This window comes from Ipomoea nil, unplaced genomic scaffold (assembly GCF_001879475.1).
Source record: "Ipomoea nil cultivar Tokyo-kokei standard unplaced genomic scaffold, Asagao_1.1 scaffold1034, whole genome shotgun sequence".
NCBI classification, from domain to species: Eukaryota; Viridiplantae; Streptophyta; class Magnoliopsida; order Solanales; family Convolvulaceae; genus Ipomoea; species Ipomoea nil.
In genome coordinates this window covers 1,363,757-1,379,718 of record NW_017617462.1, presented here as the reverse complement: position 1 = coordinate 1,379,718, position 15,962 = coordinate 1,363,757, and the positions used below count along the sequence as shown (strand labels likewise).

The 15,962-nt window shown below is 36.3% G+C and overlaps 1 protein-coding gene across 1 annotated transcript in view; it reads left to right on the top strand.

Moving 5' to 3' along the window:
* LOC109180803 (histone acetyltransferase HAC1-like) overlaps positions 1 to 9,860 on the top strand; it is a 46,778-nt gene extending 36,918 nt beyond the window's left edge. The window contains exon 4 of the mRNA XM_019330512.1: positions 9,506 to 9,860. Coding sequence (XP_019186057.1) covers positions 9,506 to 9,590 — 85 coding nt within the window. The 3' untranslated portion in view covers positions 9,591 to 9,860. The remainder of the gene's footprint in view (positions 1 to 9,505) is intronic.
* The last annotated feature ends 6,102 nt before the right edge of the window (positions 9,861 to 15,962 follow it).

Sequence of the window (15,962 nt, the reverse complement as noted above, 5' to 3'; positions counted from 1 at the left end):
AATTTATTGAAAATATAACACCGCTTTCCCTACGAAAAAATTAGTAACCACCACATGAAATATTAGGAAAAAAATTATGAAGGAAAAAGAAATGAAAATGAATATTAACTCTTTCTATGAGTGAAAAAGGAAATGAATATTACTCATAATGAATAAATATATGAATTATTATACATAGTAGCATGGAATTAATTAGTAGGACAATTATATTAGGTAATCTAATTAATAATTTACTTTTTAAATTATATTCCCTTTTTAATAATGAATATTTTCTTAAAGTATATACACAGATTATGCTTATCAATATAGAATTAAAAGTGTATAGATGACATTCAAAAAAAAAAGTGTATAGATGTATAATATTATTAGTATAAAATCAATTATACTTGCCTTAATAATTAATTATTAATATTATTGCCTAATAATTATGTGTTGTCGCCTTTTTCGAGGTAATTATTATGGTAATTTATATACATATATATTTTTATACTTAATGTATAATATTATTGGGCACAAAATAAATATACTTAGCATTATATATATAGATTATTTTTAATATAATTTCCTAATTTATTAAAGGTAATTATTCTCATAATTTTTCTTTCCTTCTTTTGTGTAATTATTATGGTAATGTATTTAAATATTCGAAGAGAAAAAATTTTATAATTAATATAATTAATGAAATTATTATTGTAATTGCCACAATATTTGGTAATTATAAATAATATAATTAAGAAATTTGAGAAATATAAGATTTCTTCCGTAGAAATATTTGTGACAATTTTATTAAATTATAATTAATAAAATATGAAATATAATTAAAGAAATAAAATTATAAAATTAACAAAACATGAATATTTATAATTTTTTTAAATATACATACATACACTTTTTAAATTTCTAAATATAATTTTTTAAGTATAAATCTATCAATATAAATTAAAATTAATGAAATTATATTATAATTTTCCTATATACATATTAATAAATATTATGTGTATATACAATGTATTATACCATCATATAAGGATATGCGTCCGATTAGAATTTATATTTGTTCATACAAAATTTAGAATTTACATTTTTATTGATTTCTAAGTACAATTCTCTTAGTTATTATTATTCATATTTTTAGAATTAATAATATATATATAATACAATTTGGAATAAATCAACTTAATTATATGAATTTTTTCTATAAATTTATCTAAATATGTACATGATTAGAGATTATATTAACCATACAAAATTTAAATTTAAATTTTGTATGTTATGAAAATTGATACTTGACCAAATATATGAAAGTCCAACTATATTATTATATTGTACATTTTAATATTTTTTTATTTTTTATTTTAATTTTAAATTCATAAAAACAAAAAAACAAAAAAAAAATCCGTGCAACACACGGGTAAAACACTACATTTAAAAAAAATACAATTTCATAAATATCATAAATTAATTAGTACAATATCATTTATATTTATAACAATTAAAGAAAAAAATAAATAATTTCAAATATATAAACCAATAATTTCAAAATGAAACTAATATACAGTTACAAATAAATATAGCATGATTAGATTTACTTTAATTAGTTTTAATTCCCTTATGGGCCGTTTGGTTCACGGAATCAATTTGGAGGGAATAGGAATGATATTCCAAAAGGAATGGAATATGCAATGAATAGAATAGAAATTGTATTATGTTGTTTGGTTCGCTGATGGAATAGACTTTAGGAATTGTATTTCAACGTTTGGTTGGTTAAGGAATAGAAATGGAATATATGGGTAAAAGACATAAATGCCCTTGTACAAAATATATTATTATTATTATTATTATTATTATTATTATTATTATTATTATTATTATTATTATTATTATGATTCAGAATTCAAATAAACTATTTTATAAACCATAATTTTACCTAAATGTTTGGGCTCAAATAAACTATTTTATAAGTCATAATTTTACCTAAATTTTAGCCCAAACTATTGGTTCATCTTCAACCCCTCCTTGTGTCTCTCTCTTCGTTCAATCTAGCAGACGCAACAAGCCACCACCGTGAACTTGGACGACCCTCTGTCTCTCTACCTTGAACAAGCCACCACCCTCAATCTCTCTACCTTCTTCCCTCTCTTGCTTCCTCAATCAGCGACGGCGGCGATGGTGGAGCTCCGGTGACGGTGGATTGAGACAGCAACGAGTAGATCGGCGAAACTCGAAGGCGGTTGACCTTTTTCCGGCGTGAATTGGACGATGAGCAGCAGATCTGGACCAAGTCCTCCTCTCCGGCGAACTGTTGCGGCGGCCTCCGGCGTGGGCAGTGGCGTCGTGGCGGCAATATGGGTGTTTTGATGTATGTATGTATATAATTAATATACTTATTTATAAAAAAAATATAATAAATAGAGGAGGGAAAGAAGTAACCCAGCAGTGGGAACGGGGAAGATGACTGGGATGATGATGATGTCAATGATGATGCTTGGACCTTCAACTTTTGTTCACTGTTTTTATCAATATTGTTAGATATAATATGTGGCTCAAATTGTGTGGCTCAAAATCATGAAGACCACTCACCATGAAACTAGCATCCATGTTTCACATCTTCACCTAATTTCTTGGGTCTTCTTACAATCACCACATTTGTCTCTAGTTTGAAATGTATAAATAGGCTAGAATTCCTTTGTAATCAGGCATCAATTTTAATTCATTCAATTCTTTATCTTCTCTCACGTAGAGTATATATTTAATATATATATATATTTTCTTTGTATTCTCTATTTAGAGATTAATATATATATTTTATAATCTCCCAAATTATCAATTGCCTTATTCTGTCATTTATATTATTTTCCCTATTATTTAACTTCTATAATTCTCAATTTTTGATTCTTCGCTTCCGCATTATTCCGCTATATTCCTAACAAGTGGTATCAAAGCGGTTTATTTGAGAATTATTTTCAAAGATGTCGACTGTTACCAAGTTCGATATCGAGAAGTTTGACGGGAAAATTAGCTTTTCTATCTGGAAGGTTCAGATGGAAGCCGTTCTAACCCAGAACGGTTAGAAGAAAGCGCTAGCTGGGAAGAAGAAGAAACCGGCTACAATGACAAATGTAGATTGGGAAGATCTGGATGACAAGGCACGTTCAACCATTCTTTTGTGTCTGTCTAAAGAGGTTCTATGTGAGGTGTTAAGTGAGACGACTGCGTCAGATTTATGGTCCAAGTTGGATACGCTTTACATGGCCAAAACTCTGGCGAACACGCTACGCCTGAAGGAGCGTCTGTACACAATCCGTATGACGGAAGGTACTTCTATTAAATCTCACTTGGATGAATTCAATTCTATTTTATTGGACTTGGAAAATATTGATGTTATAATTGAAGATGAGGATCGCGCTGTTTTATTGCTTGTCTCTCTCCCTAGATCATACACGCATTTCAAAGAAATTATGCTGTATGGTAATAGTAGTGATACCCTTACTTTCGACAGTGTTAAGTCAAACATATTGTCCAAAGAAAAGTTTGACTTTGAAATTAAGTCTGAGGACAAAGGTGAAGGCTTGACTGTAAGGGGTCATTCACTTGAATCAGGGAGTAGCAATAAAAATTCTAGATCCAAGTCCAAAGGACATAAGTCCAACAAATCCTGTAAGTACTGCAAGAAGCATGGTCATGATGTGACTGAATGCTTCAAGTTGAAAAACAAGCAAGAGAGAGAAAAGAAGTCCGCTGAAGCTAGTGTTGTTGAAAGTGATTCAGAAGGCGGTGTTTTGTTATCTGTTAGCTCCGGTTGCAAACGGAGCGAAACCGAGTGGATTCTGGACTCTGGTTGTACATTCCACATGTGTCCTCACAAAGACTGGTTCGTCTCTCTGGAACCGGTTGATGGTGGAGTTGTCTTGATGGGTAATGATACCCAATGCAAGGTTAGTGGAATTGGAAGTGTGCAGATTAAAACTCATGATAACGTTATCAGGACTCTTACCAATGTTCGGTATATTCCTGATTTGAAACGCAATCTGATATCGTTGGGCACCTTGGAATCTCTGGGGTACAAGTACATAGCTGAAGGTGGAGTTTTGAAGGTCATAAAAGGCTCTGTTGTTCTCATGAAAGCTTCTCGTTCTGGAAGCGTGTATGACTTGCATGGCAGTACTGTGACAGGTTCAGTAGCGGTATCCTCATCGGTGTCTGATGCGAATCTCACTCAGTTATGGCATATGCGTCTGGGGCATATGAGTGAGAAAGGCATGCATATCCTGAGCAAGAAAGGCCTCCTTGTTGGTTCAGGTACGGGTAAATTACAATTTTGTGAGCATTGTGTTTTTGGGAAACAAAAGAGGGTTAGTTTCTCTACTGCTACACACCGTACCAAAGATGTATTGGAATACATACATTCCGATTTATGGGGACCAACTAAATTCCAGTCTATGGAAGGTTGTAGATATTTTATGTCTATTATTGATGACTTTTCTCGTAAAGTCTGGGTCTATTTCCTGAAACATAAAAATCAGGCATTTTCTATTTTCAAGAAGTGGAAAATACTTGTTGAGACTCAGACAGGTAAAAAAGTCAAGAAGCTCAGGACAGACAATGGCTTGGAGTTCTGTGAGTCAGATTTCAATGACTTTTGTGCGGCAAATGGAATCGCCAGGCACAAGACCTTGCCTGGTAAACCCCAGCAAAATGGTGTTGCCGAACGTTTGAACAGGACTCCATTGGAAAGAGCTCGTTGTATGCTCTCTAATGCTGGGTTATGAAAACGGCGTGATTTTTGGGCCAAGGCCGTTTCTACTGCTTGCTATTTGGTAAATAGATCTCCACATTCATCCATTGATTTCAAAATTCCAGAGGAAGTTTGGTCAGGTAATCCCGTTGACTACTCTATCTTAAGAGTTTTTGGATGTCCTGCTTATGCTCATTCCAGTACGGGTAAATTAAACCCGAGAGCTGTCAAATATTGCATTTTCCTTGGTTATGCCTCGAGTCAAAAGGGTATCGTCTATGGTCTCCTGATTCTCGGAAAATCATTCTGAGTCGAGATATCACTTTTGATGAAAATGCACTACGTTCTTCTGGAAAAGTTCCCAGTACAGATGAGACGCAAAGTACTGGTGAGAAGGTGGAGTTTGAGTTCAGGCCTATTGATAGTGTTACTACTGCTGATGGTAATACTAAAGATGATGCATCTACTAGCACCGCACCTCTCGTCGAGCCACAACGAGAGTATTCCATTGCTATGGATCGTCCTAGGAGGACAATTAAAAAACCTGCTAGGTATGTTAGTGATGATGAAACCAACTTGGTTGCTTATGCTCTTTTAGTCGCACAGGAGGTTGATGATGATCCATCCTGCTATTATGAGGCTCTTCCTGTTGCTAAGTTCAAGTAGTGCTTGAGTTTAGTCGGCTGTTCCAATTGTTAATTCTCACAATGAATTTGATCCAAGGTGGAGATTGTTAGATATAATATGTGGCTCAAAATCATGAAGACCACTCACCATGAAACTAGCATCCATGTTTCACATCTTCACCTAATTTCTTGGGTCTTCTTACAATCACCACATTTGTCTCTAGTTTGAAATGTATAAATAGGCTAGAATTCCTTTGTAATCAGGCATCAATTTTAATTCATTCAATTCTTTATCTTCTCTCACGTAGAGTATATATTTAATATATATATTTTCTTTGTATTCTCTATTTAGAGATTAATATATATATTTTATAATCTCCAAAATTAGCAATTGCCTTATTCTGTCATTTATATTATTTTCCCTATTATTTAACTTCTATAATTCTCAATTTTCGATTCTTCGCTTCCGCATTATTCCGCTATATTCCTAACAAATATGGTTACAAGTTCTGACAAAAAAAAATAGAAAAATTCATATAAAAATTAAAGAAAAGTAAATTTTAGATTTAGTTGAGGGGTAAAATAGGAAATCTTAATTGTAGGCTATTCCTGACAACTTAGGAATAGCCTAATACCTAAGGGGGGGGGGGGGGGGGGGGGCGGAATCTCTATTCCCCTTACAAGGGGAATAGGTCGTTTCCAGGAACAATGTTCCCGGGAATAGAAATTTCTACCAAACACCGTAATAGGCCTATTACTGGGAATGCTATTCCATTCCAGGCCTATTCCGTGAACCAAATGGACCATTAATGATATGACTTTTCTTAATCAGTTTTTTGTGGGAGACTAAGGGAGCGTTTGAGTTGCTGGAAATTATTATTATTTTTTGAATACTTACTAATAAATAAAAATTAAAATACTTTTTACCCCCCTCCCCTCCCCCCCCCCCCAATAACATGTGTAAATCTTATATTTTTTAAAATTACAATTTGATAAATATTATAAATTAATTAGTAGAATATCATTTCCGTTTATAAATTATAATAATTAAAAAAAATTCATATATGTGAACCAATGATTTCAAAATGAAATTAATATACAGTTACAAATAAATATAGCATGATTTGATTTACTTTAATTAATTTTAATTTCATTAATGAAATGGCTTTTCTTTTATCAGTTTTTTTATGGGAGGCTAATGGAGTGTTTGGATTGTTATAAAATATTTTAAAATAAAAATTCATACTAATAAAAAATCATTTTAAAATATTTTTTTTAACACCTCATAACATGTGTAAATCTTATATTTAAAAAAATACAATTTGATAAATATCATAAATTAATTAGTACAATATCATTTCTGTTTATAATAATTAAAGAAAAAAATAAATAATTGAAATATGTGAACCAATTATATCACAATAAATCTTTCAAAATTTAAAACAAAAGAACGGAAATTAAAAATAGAACGAAAATATTTCTATAATAATATTCTACATCATCAAGTAAAAGTAAATTAAAAATAAAAAGATAATATTTCAATAATAATATTCTACATCATCAATAGTAAATGCATATTTTAAACAATAGTAAAGGTAAATTAAAAATGGAACGGAAATATTTCAATAATAATATTCTACATCACCAATTAAAAATAAAACTAAAATTAGGTAAAAATACCATTGCATATGATATTCTAATTGATTAATTGACGGAAAATAAAAAGAATAATTGGTTGAAAATGAATATGATATTACTAATTGACTGATATTTTACGATGATATATTTTCACCCGAGTCACCCATTCTAATGGACTGAAGATGTTAGCTATAGACGATGACGGACAAAATTATGTTGCTACTACTAATGTCGTCTACAATATGAGGTTTTAATAATGTGTAAATACAATTGGTGATATTATGTTTTTTTTTTAATGACAAAATTGCTATATATCTACACACAAAAAAATAAAATTTTTTTAAAGCAATTTAGACAAAAAAAAATATTTTTTATACAAATGAATTAGGATAGCAATTCATTCCTATAACTGAGTTGCTAAAGAATGAGCACGTTTGCCTAATTTATAAAAATACTAAACAATGATAAATAAAAGTTTCAAAGTTACAACACTGCATGCGTATATCTACACATTAGCTATTAATTTGAGCAATTATTTGTTTAAATTCAAGCAACGATAACATCAAAACATATAAACGATCCAAACTATATCTTCAATTGCACTATATAATATTTAATGTTCTAATTTAAATAATTATATATCAATCCAGATATTCTTAATATACTACAACAAATTCACGGGCGAAACCATATCTTTAATTGCAATATATAATATTTGAGTTATTACTGAAAAAATCAGTCTTTAATCACGGTTAATTGTATGTTACTTTTTTCCGAGTCACCCATCCTGATAGTCTGATAGTTTTAACTTTAGACGATGATGGATAAAATTCCGTTACTACTAACAATGTCGTCTAGCTATAAAGAGATTTTCAATAATGTATAATTTAAGCCATTGATATTATGTTTTTTTTTTATATACAAAAATAACAAAATTGCTATATAGCTGATCTACATAGAAAATATATCTTCCGTATAAATAATTTATATAACTGAGTTGCTAGACAACGAGCTAATTAGCCCAATTAATACAAATTATAAACACTGATATATAAAATCTCTAAAGTTGCAACACCGAATGCGTATATCTACACATTAGCTATTAATTGGGCAATTATTTATTCGAATTCAAGCATTGATAACATCAGAAAACATAATCGGTGCAACTCAATTTTCTTCAATTATATTATATAATATTCGACTTTATAATTTATACAATTATATATATATATATATATATAAATATTTCTAAAATTTTATAACAAATTCATTCCGTGCAACACACGGCACAAATACTAGTACTAGCAATATAATAATAATCTAACATCCCTTGGACAAATCCCCAATTCAACATTTCAACCCAGAAAACGCATCTGGTTCACAATCGACCTTCAAGGATTCTCACAATCAACCTTCGGCACCCGCTCTTGGCTCTCGCCCAGTCGGCGGCTCGGCCCATTGGGGTCTTCTCCTTGCTCTTCACCTCTTCAAACTTCATTTCTCCCAGACTTGCTCCAAGGTATTTTGTTTTGGTGACTGCACTCATAGCCGTCTTCTCTTTGATCTTGGAAATGCTTTGGAACTTGGAATTTTATAGTTTTGATTTTGGATTGTAAGTTGTGTATTTATTTTTTTTCTTTTATTTATTTTTTATTTTTTATTTTTACAGAGGTAAGTTGTGTCTTTCTGTTGCAATTCTGTTATGCTGTTCCCTTTTCCCTTGTTTTTTCTCAAAATTTCAAATGGCATCAAGCCTCAGGAACTCAAAACCCTACTACCATGGAAGCTCGAATGGACAAGGTGGAAGCTCGAATTGACAAGGTGGAAGCTCAGATGGTGGAGTTGAGCCGCATAATTGATAAAGGATTTCAAGCTATTCCGGAGCAATTAAGAGTTGAGCTCTCGAGTTTCAGAGACGAGGTGATGGAGGCTCTCGGTCTCCGCAGATCCGCTCCTATGGTGGTCGCTCAAACCCCAGGGTTATCTTCAATCCATGGGCAAGATGTTCAAATTCCAAGTGAGGAGCTGGTGAATATCACCAGAGATTCTGATGTAGAACAAGAAAAACAGGTGACTCACGTTTTATTCAATGAAATATATATGATTCATGAAAAGTAGATGGAATATATGATGTAATAGTATAATTTTATTTCTATTTCATGTAGTCATTTGTCTGATGTTATTTTCATTTTGACTCTGCAGCTTAGGATAATGCTTGAACTTCTGGTCCATGCTCCACGATGCCAATCTCCTGAATGCCAGTATCCTAATTGTCGCAAGGTTAAGGGGGTCTTACGACATGGGATCAAGTGCAAAACACGAGCTTCTGGGGGCTGTCTTCTCTGTAAGAAGATGTGGTATCTTCTTCAGCTTCATGCCCGGGCATGTCAAGAATCTGAATGCCATGTTCCACGGTGCAGGTTGCTGTCTAATGTCCCTCGCAAACCTAATTGCTTTGTCTTTAATTTCATCTTATTCATGTCTCAACAATGACACTTTCAAACAGGGATTTGAAAGAACATCTAAGGCGGCTACAACAACAGGCTGAATTACGGCGCCTAATGGAGATGATGCGACAGAATGCTGCATGATGAAGTTGTACATATGCATGCCACTGTGTTCTCAGTACATGGTAAGCTCTGGTAATGGAGAAAACTGGCATGGGTGTGAAGGCTGTAGCCTGTAGGTAGGGGGCATAAGAATTTGCATGTGCTTGAATTTTGCTTCATTTGTTTGTGTTTCTCTTGATTTGCCCTCTTTAGTGGACAATTGTGTCATAAAGAGTCACCTTATGATAGACCTTCTTCACATATGTAGAAGTGATCAAATCAGTTAAAGAAACTGCCTTCCTACCACTTAAATTATGCAGCATCAATCTCAGATTATAGTGTGGGTTGCCACTTGCTTGGCACTCAGAAAAAGGGTGAAAATGAAAGTTATTGGAAAGAAATGATTGAACAGATGCAGCAATGACCCCTATACTGGTGTCCTCTGTATTAGATCAATTGTATTGGGCAAAGATAAAGTACCATTTTAGTGAGAAACCGCAAATACAAACCAACTTTTCAAACAATTATAGTAACCACAGAGATAAGGACATCCTAGAAAGTTAGAATTTTTGGCATTTGCAACATTTTCTCTATCTTATAGGAAGTTTACTAGGTGCTTCATGTTAAAACTTTCATTATTTTTGCTGTCTCCTATTGATGTGAAAAAGCAACCCTAGTTCCTCACATCTTGACTAAACAAGGCTGACCGACCATTGAATGATCCAATTGATCAGCTACTGGTGGCTGAAAGTTGTGGAAAAGAATGCCATTGAAGCATTCATGGCCTGTTTGGTTCACCGTAATTTAGCTGTAGTTGAATTGGAATTCAATGGAGGCCACAATTACGTTGTTCGGTTGGAGGGAATTGCAATACCATCGAATTGCAATTCTCTCCATTTGCTGAATTAGAATTCAGACCTCCCCCAAAGAATTGCAATTCGGTGTTGGATGGGAGAAAAAAAGGAGCGTGAAGACATTTTTGCCCTCACTTATGCGCAACAACTGGAGGCTAAATTTGATTGCTCAGCTCTACGCCTCTACCCAGTACGCAAGTTGCTTTCATGCTGCACTCGAGTTGGAAACCAAACAAACCCATCAATATTATTATTATTATTATTATTATTATTATTATTATTATTATTATTAGTAGTAGTAGTACATAAGGACATTTTAGTCATTGTATCACTTCTTTCCTTCAATTTCTTGTAATCTTATTCTTGCGTACCAAATACTGTGATTTGAATTCCTACTTTATTCTCACCTTATTCTTTTCCCACCGAATTATAATTCATTTCCCCCCTCTAATTCCTTTCTTCCAACCAAACGCCCTGTCAATGGTTGGGCAGCCTTGTTTAGTCAAGATGTGAAGAACTAAGGTTGCTTTTTCACATCACCTATATGCATGCTAGCTTGTATTAAATATCTATATTAAATGTTCTTTTACCATTAAAAAAAAATTGGTAAATTTTAGGGTGTGTTTGGTTCGCACATGGGAATCGGAATCGGAATCGGAATGCGTATCAAATACTTGGTAATGGTAATGAGTTTTGGTGAAAGTATTTAATATGTTTGGTAGTAGGGTGGAATGAGAATGATTACTAATAATAGTGCTTGAGAATGAATAAAGGAATGAAACCCTTACTTTATTTGGGTATGTGTTTTGTAATTGATGGGGTATTTGAAACACATAATAGTGCTTTAAAAATCTATCAACCAAACAATAACAATCACTTTCATACCCATTCCTATGGGCAAAACCCATCAACCAAACACACCCTTAGAGTTTTTTTAAAGCAAGTTAGTGCTTGTGAATTGTTATGTCATTGGTTTATCATCATTTTTTGGTATGCTTGTCTCCCTTGTATATGAGATTGTTACTAAGGAATCAATATGAGTATATGACAGTATTGTTTGCAAGCAATATATACACTATATACAGTGCTGTTCCCACCAAAAGCTTTCATTCTTTTCCACAAATTTCAGCCAACCAGTATCTGGGAATATACCAAGAACACAGCATTGCCATAACCCTTAAGACAAAAATGTTGGTTTGAAAAAATTTGTCGATATTAAAAGAACTCACAAGGTTGAAGAAAATCGGGGGGAAAAGTTGCATTGAAGTTCATAAACAAAGCATAATTAATGCAATAAACAATGGGGGAATTCAGGCTAGCTATAAGACAACTGAACCATATGCACAAGCACAACATGGAAGCCATAATAAAGGTTGTAGACCAAGTGACTGGGACGGAGCCAGGAAGTCTGTTGAGGGGGGCGAAATAAGAATGGATTCAGATTTTTTTTTTTTTTTCAGTAAAGGCGAAACATTAAAATAAAAGAAATATTTAAAAAATAAATAAATAAATTACCTAAGAAATATATGTGTAAATATTATGGGATATGAGCGAAAAATAACACATCGAAACTTTATAAAAATATTCATAACAAAATATGAAACATAATTAATTAAAAAAGTTGTTTGACAACCATAGAATTTAAACTCCTAACCTTTATCATAATCTATCACATGCTCTACCAACTAATCACTTCTAGTGAGGCTCGAACTCACAATCTTCCAAATAGAAGTCCAACCTGAGTACCATTAGACCACATAGTCCTGGTCAATAGTTTTTATATACTAATACTGAAACATGTACTATATAATATATATACATATATACATACAAAGATTATATATGGGGTGGAGATGGGATGAGGGGCAGCTGACCCCCTGCCCCCTTTGGCTCCGGCCATACCAAGTGAGATGCCTAAACACTTCTTCATTGGAATTGCAAATGAATAACAACTAGCTATAAACTATAGCTACATTCTCTCTCATGGCAACCTTTTTCTTTTTTGGGTAAGAAGGTGGCGACACATTACTAGTGGCAGCAGTCGCGGCGGTGCTCAGAAGATTACTGGGCTGTTGAAATCCGCCACCGCTGGTGGAGCTCTCGCCGGCGATGTTGTACCGGCTCTCCGGTCCTTGGTCGTAGAGAATCCCTTTGAACACGTGCCCGGCTATGTTCACTGATACTGATCCTCCCCATTGTCCACAACGCTCACCTGCCGGCGATGTTGTACCGGCTCTCCGGTCCTTGGTCGTAGAGAATCCCCTTGAACACGTGCCCGACTATGTTCACTGATACTGATCCTCCCCATTGTCCACAACGCTCACCCGCACGCATCTGACCACCGCCGGAAAATTCTTGTCTTCGGCACCTTCAAAGCGCAACCCAAGAAAGAACTAACACATCGAATCAATTATTCCACCCCGGTTCCTGAACATGCTAGCTCTTATCTATTGTCTTAATCTCATTTGTCTTAGAAAGAACTAACACATCGATCAATTATTCCACCCCGGTTCCTGAACATGCTAGCTCTTATCTATTTGTCTTAGAAAGAACTAACACATCGATCAATTATTCCACCCCGGTTCCTGAACATGCTAGCTCTTATCTATTTGTCTTAGAAAGAACTAACACATCGATCAATTATTCCACCCCGGTTCCTGAACATGCTAGCTCTTATCTATTTGTCTTAGAAAGAACTAACAATCGATCAATTATTCCACCCCGGTTCCTGAACATGCTAGCTCTTATCTATTTGTCTTAGAAAGAACTAACACATCGATCAATTATTCCACCCCGGTTCCTGAACATGCTAGCTCTTATCTATTTGTCTTAGAAAGAACTAACACATCGATCAATTATTCCACCCCGGTTCCTGAACATGCTAGCTCTTATCTATTTGTCTTAGAAAGAACTAACACATCGATCAATTATTCCACCCCGGTTCCTGAACATGCTAGCTCTTATCTATTTGTCTTAGAAAGAACTAACACATCGATCAATTATTCCACCCCGGTTCCTGAACATGCTAGCTCTTATCTATTTGTCTTAGAAAGAACTAAACACACAATCGAACATCAGTCATTATTCAGAAAAACTAAATCCACCCCGGTTCCTGAACATGCTAGCTCTTATCTATTTGTCTTAGAAAGAACTAACACATCGATCATTATTCCAGTTCCTGAACATCTAGTCTTATCTATTTGTCTTAGAAAGAACTAATATTCCACCCCGGTTCCTGAACATGCTACTCTTATCTATTTGTCTTAGCTAATATTCCCCCGTTCCTGAACATGCTAGCTCTTATCTATTTGTCTTAGAAAGAACTAACACATCGATCAATTATTCCACCCCGGTTCCTGAACATGCTAGCTCTTATCTATTTGTCTTAGAAAGAACTAACACATCGATCAATTATTCCACCCCGGTTCCTGAACATGCTAGCTCTTATCTATTTGTCTTAGAAAGAACTAACACATCGATCAATTATTCCACCCCGGTTCCTGAACATGCTAGCTCTTATCTATTTGTCTTAGAAAGAACTAACACATCGATCAATTATTCCACCCCGGTTCCTGAACATGCTAGCTCTTATCTATTTGTCTTAGAAAGAACTAACATCGATCATTATTCCACCCGGTTCCTGAACATGCTAGCTCTTATCTATTTGTCTTAGAAAGAACTAACACATCGATCAATTATTCCACCCCGGTTCCTGAACATGCGAGCTCTTATCTATTTGTCTTAGAAAGAACTAACACATCGATCAATTATTCCACCCCGGTTCCTGAACATGCTAGCTCTTATTTATTTGTCTTAGAAAGAACTAACACATCTGATACTGCTAATTATACGTGAGCAATATATAACAACTCGAGACCAATTAAAGCAAGTAAATATCTTTATTGATCACGGTAAAGGCCCTAAGTACAATCTACTTGGTTGCTCTGAGTACCGACTGACTGCGGTCGGGATTCTCTAACAACAACCTATCGATCGTCCAAAAATCCCTTACACTGTAGCTACTGTGGGTATTTATAGCCGCTATGCCGGGGACAGGATTCCAGCCGTTCGGCATGTCCTCCACGTAGCCACCACGTGTCGCCCTCCCGGGTGCCCTGTCTGTCGTCGTAGAGAATCGCCACGTGTCTTTCGTCAGCTCTCTCGCGAAAGGGCTACCGCTCGGCAGTCGACACCGTCGCTCGGGCAACTCCCGGTCGGCCCCCGACCGGGTTCTTCTCAAGGAGCCCGACCTGTTACCTGCAAAGACAAAGAGAAAAGGACAAAGGCTTCTCGGTCGTGGTGAAGCTATGTCGGTCGGGATATTCCCTACCAAGAGCCCCCCAGCCCGGGCCTTTTTGATCGTCCGGGAAAAAATGGGTCGGGATGAAGAAACCCAACCGTCGGCCGCTAAACCGACCGGCCAGCTGTCATTCCCTTCTCCGCCACGTGTCGGCCACTGCCGGCCTCTGCGACTGCAACCGTTGCCTCGGAATCAGCGCTGGTCGTGTCGCGCAAGTGGACGACTTTCCCGCCTAAATGCCCTCCTATAAATAGGCCCTTGAGGCCCTCATTTGAACTTTCCTCAATCTTCTGAAGCAATCGGTACCCTCAGAGAGTCCCGAGCAGCAGATCAGCAGTCCGATCAAGCAAAGCAAAACTTCAGATCCTCTTCCAAGTTTCTTCACTCGGTAAGCTCCTAACCCTTCTCTTTTCTTTATGCTTCCATCTTAGGTAGAACTCCTAGGTCAACTAACTGTCCCGGACATTCTACGTCCTCTACTAACCCCGACCGACCTTTAGGTAGGTCGAAATGACGGACTCTGATAGTCAGAACGCCTCGATCGCGGATTATGACGAAGAGGTCGAGCATCTCAGCAATGAGGAGGTGGACATCATGTCCTACTCCCCTGAAGCTACCTATCGACCGGCACCAGCCCCCGAGCAGGCCGCCGCACAAGACACGTCGCCCAGCTCATCCGGGTCTTCGAGCTCTAGCTCAAGCGGATCGGGGAGCTCCGGCGAAGAAGAAGAAGAAGGAACCACATCGGGGAGACAAGGATCTCCGACCGAAGGCGTTAGGGAAACGCCCACCCGGGTGGTTGGGGACCACCCGAGTCCTGCTCCCGAGCCGGCCGAAGAAGACACGGCCGGGCCGGCCGCCCCAGCCGCAGCGGAGTTCGAATTCTTGAACAGCGAGAATGTCGAACAACAAACGAGTCAGTTAACCAAGGGCGAGGCGGCTAGGATTGCCGAAAGGCTCGTGGGTCGGGTAGAATTTGACACGAGCCGGCAGTTAGGGAATGTCATCGATCGGCATCGGGGCAAATGGATCAGGATGCACTACGACTCCCTGATGGCCCCGATCGCCATTCCCTTCACCCCCCTCCTGAATGCCTTCTTGGCCTACTACCGGGTCGTCCCGGCCCAGATCTGCCCCAATGCGCACCGGATCATCGCCTGCTTTCCGCAGATATGCGCTCGGCATGAAGCCGCCTGCACGATGGAGCTGTTCAACTTCATCTACCAGGTCAAAGTTCTCCCGGGCAACTATGGGGGCGGG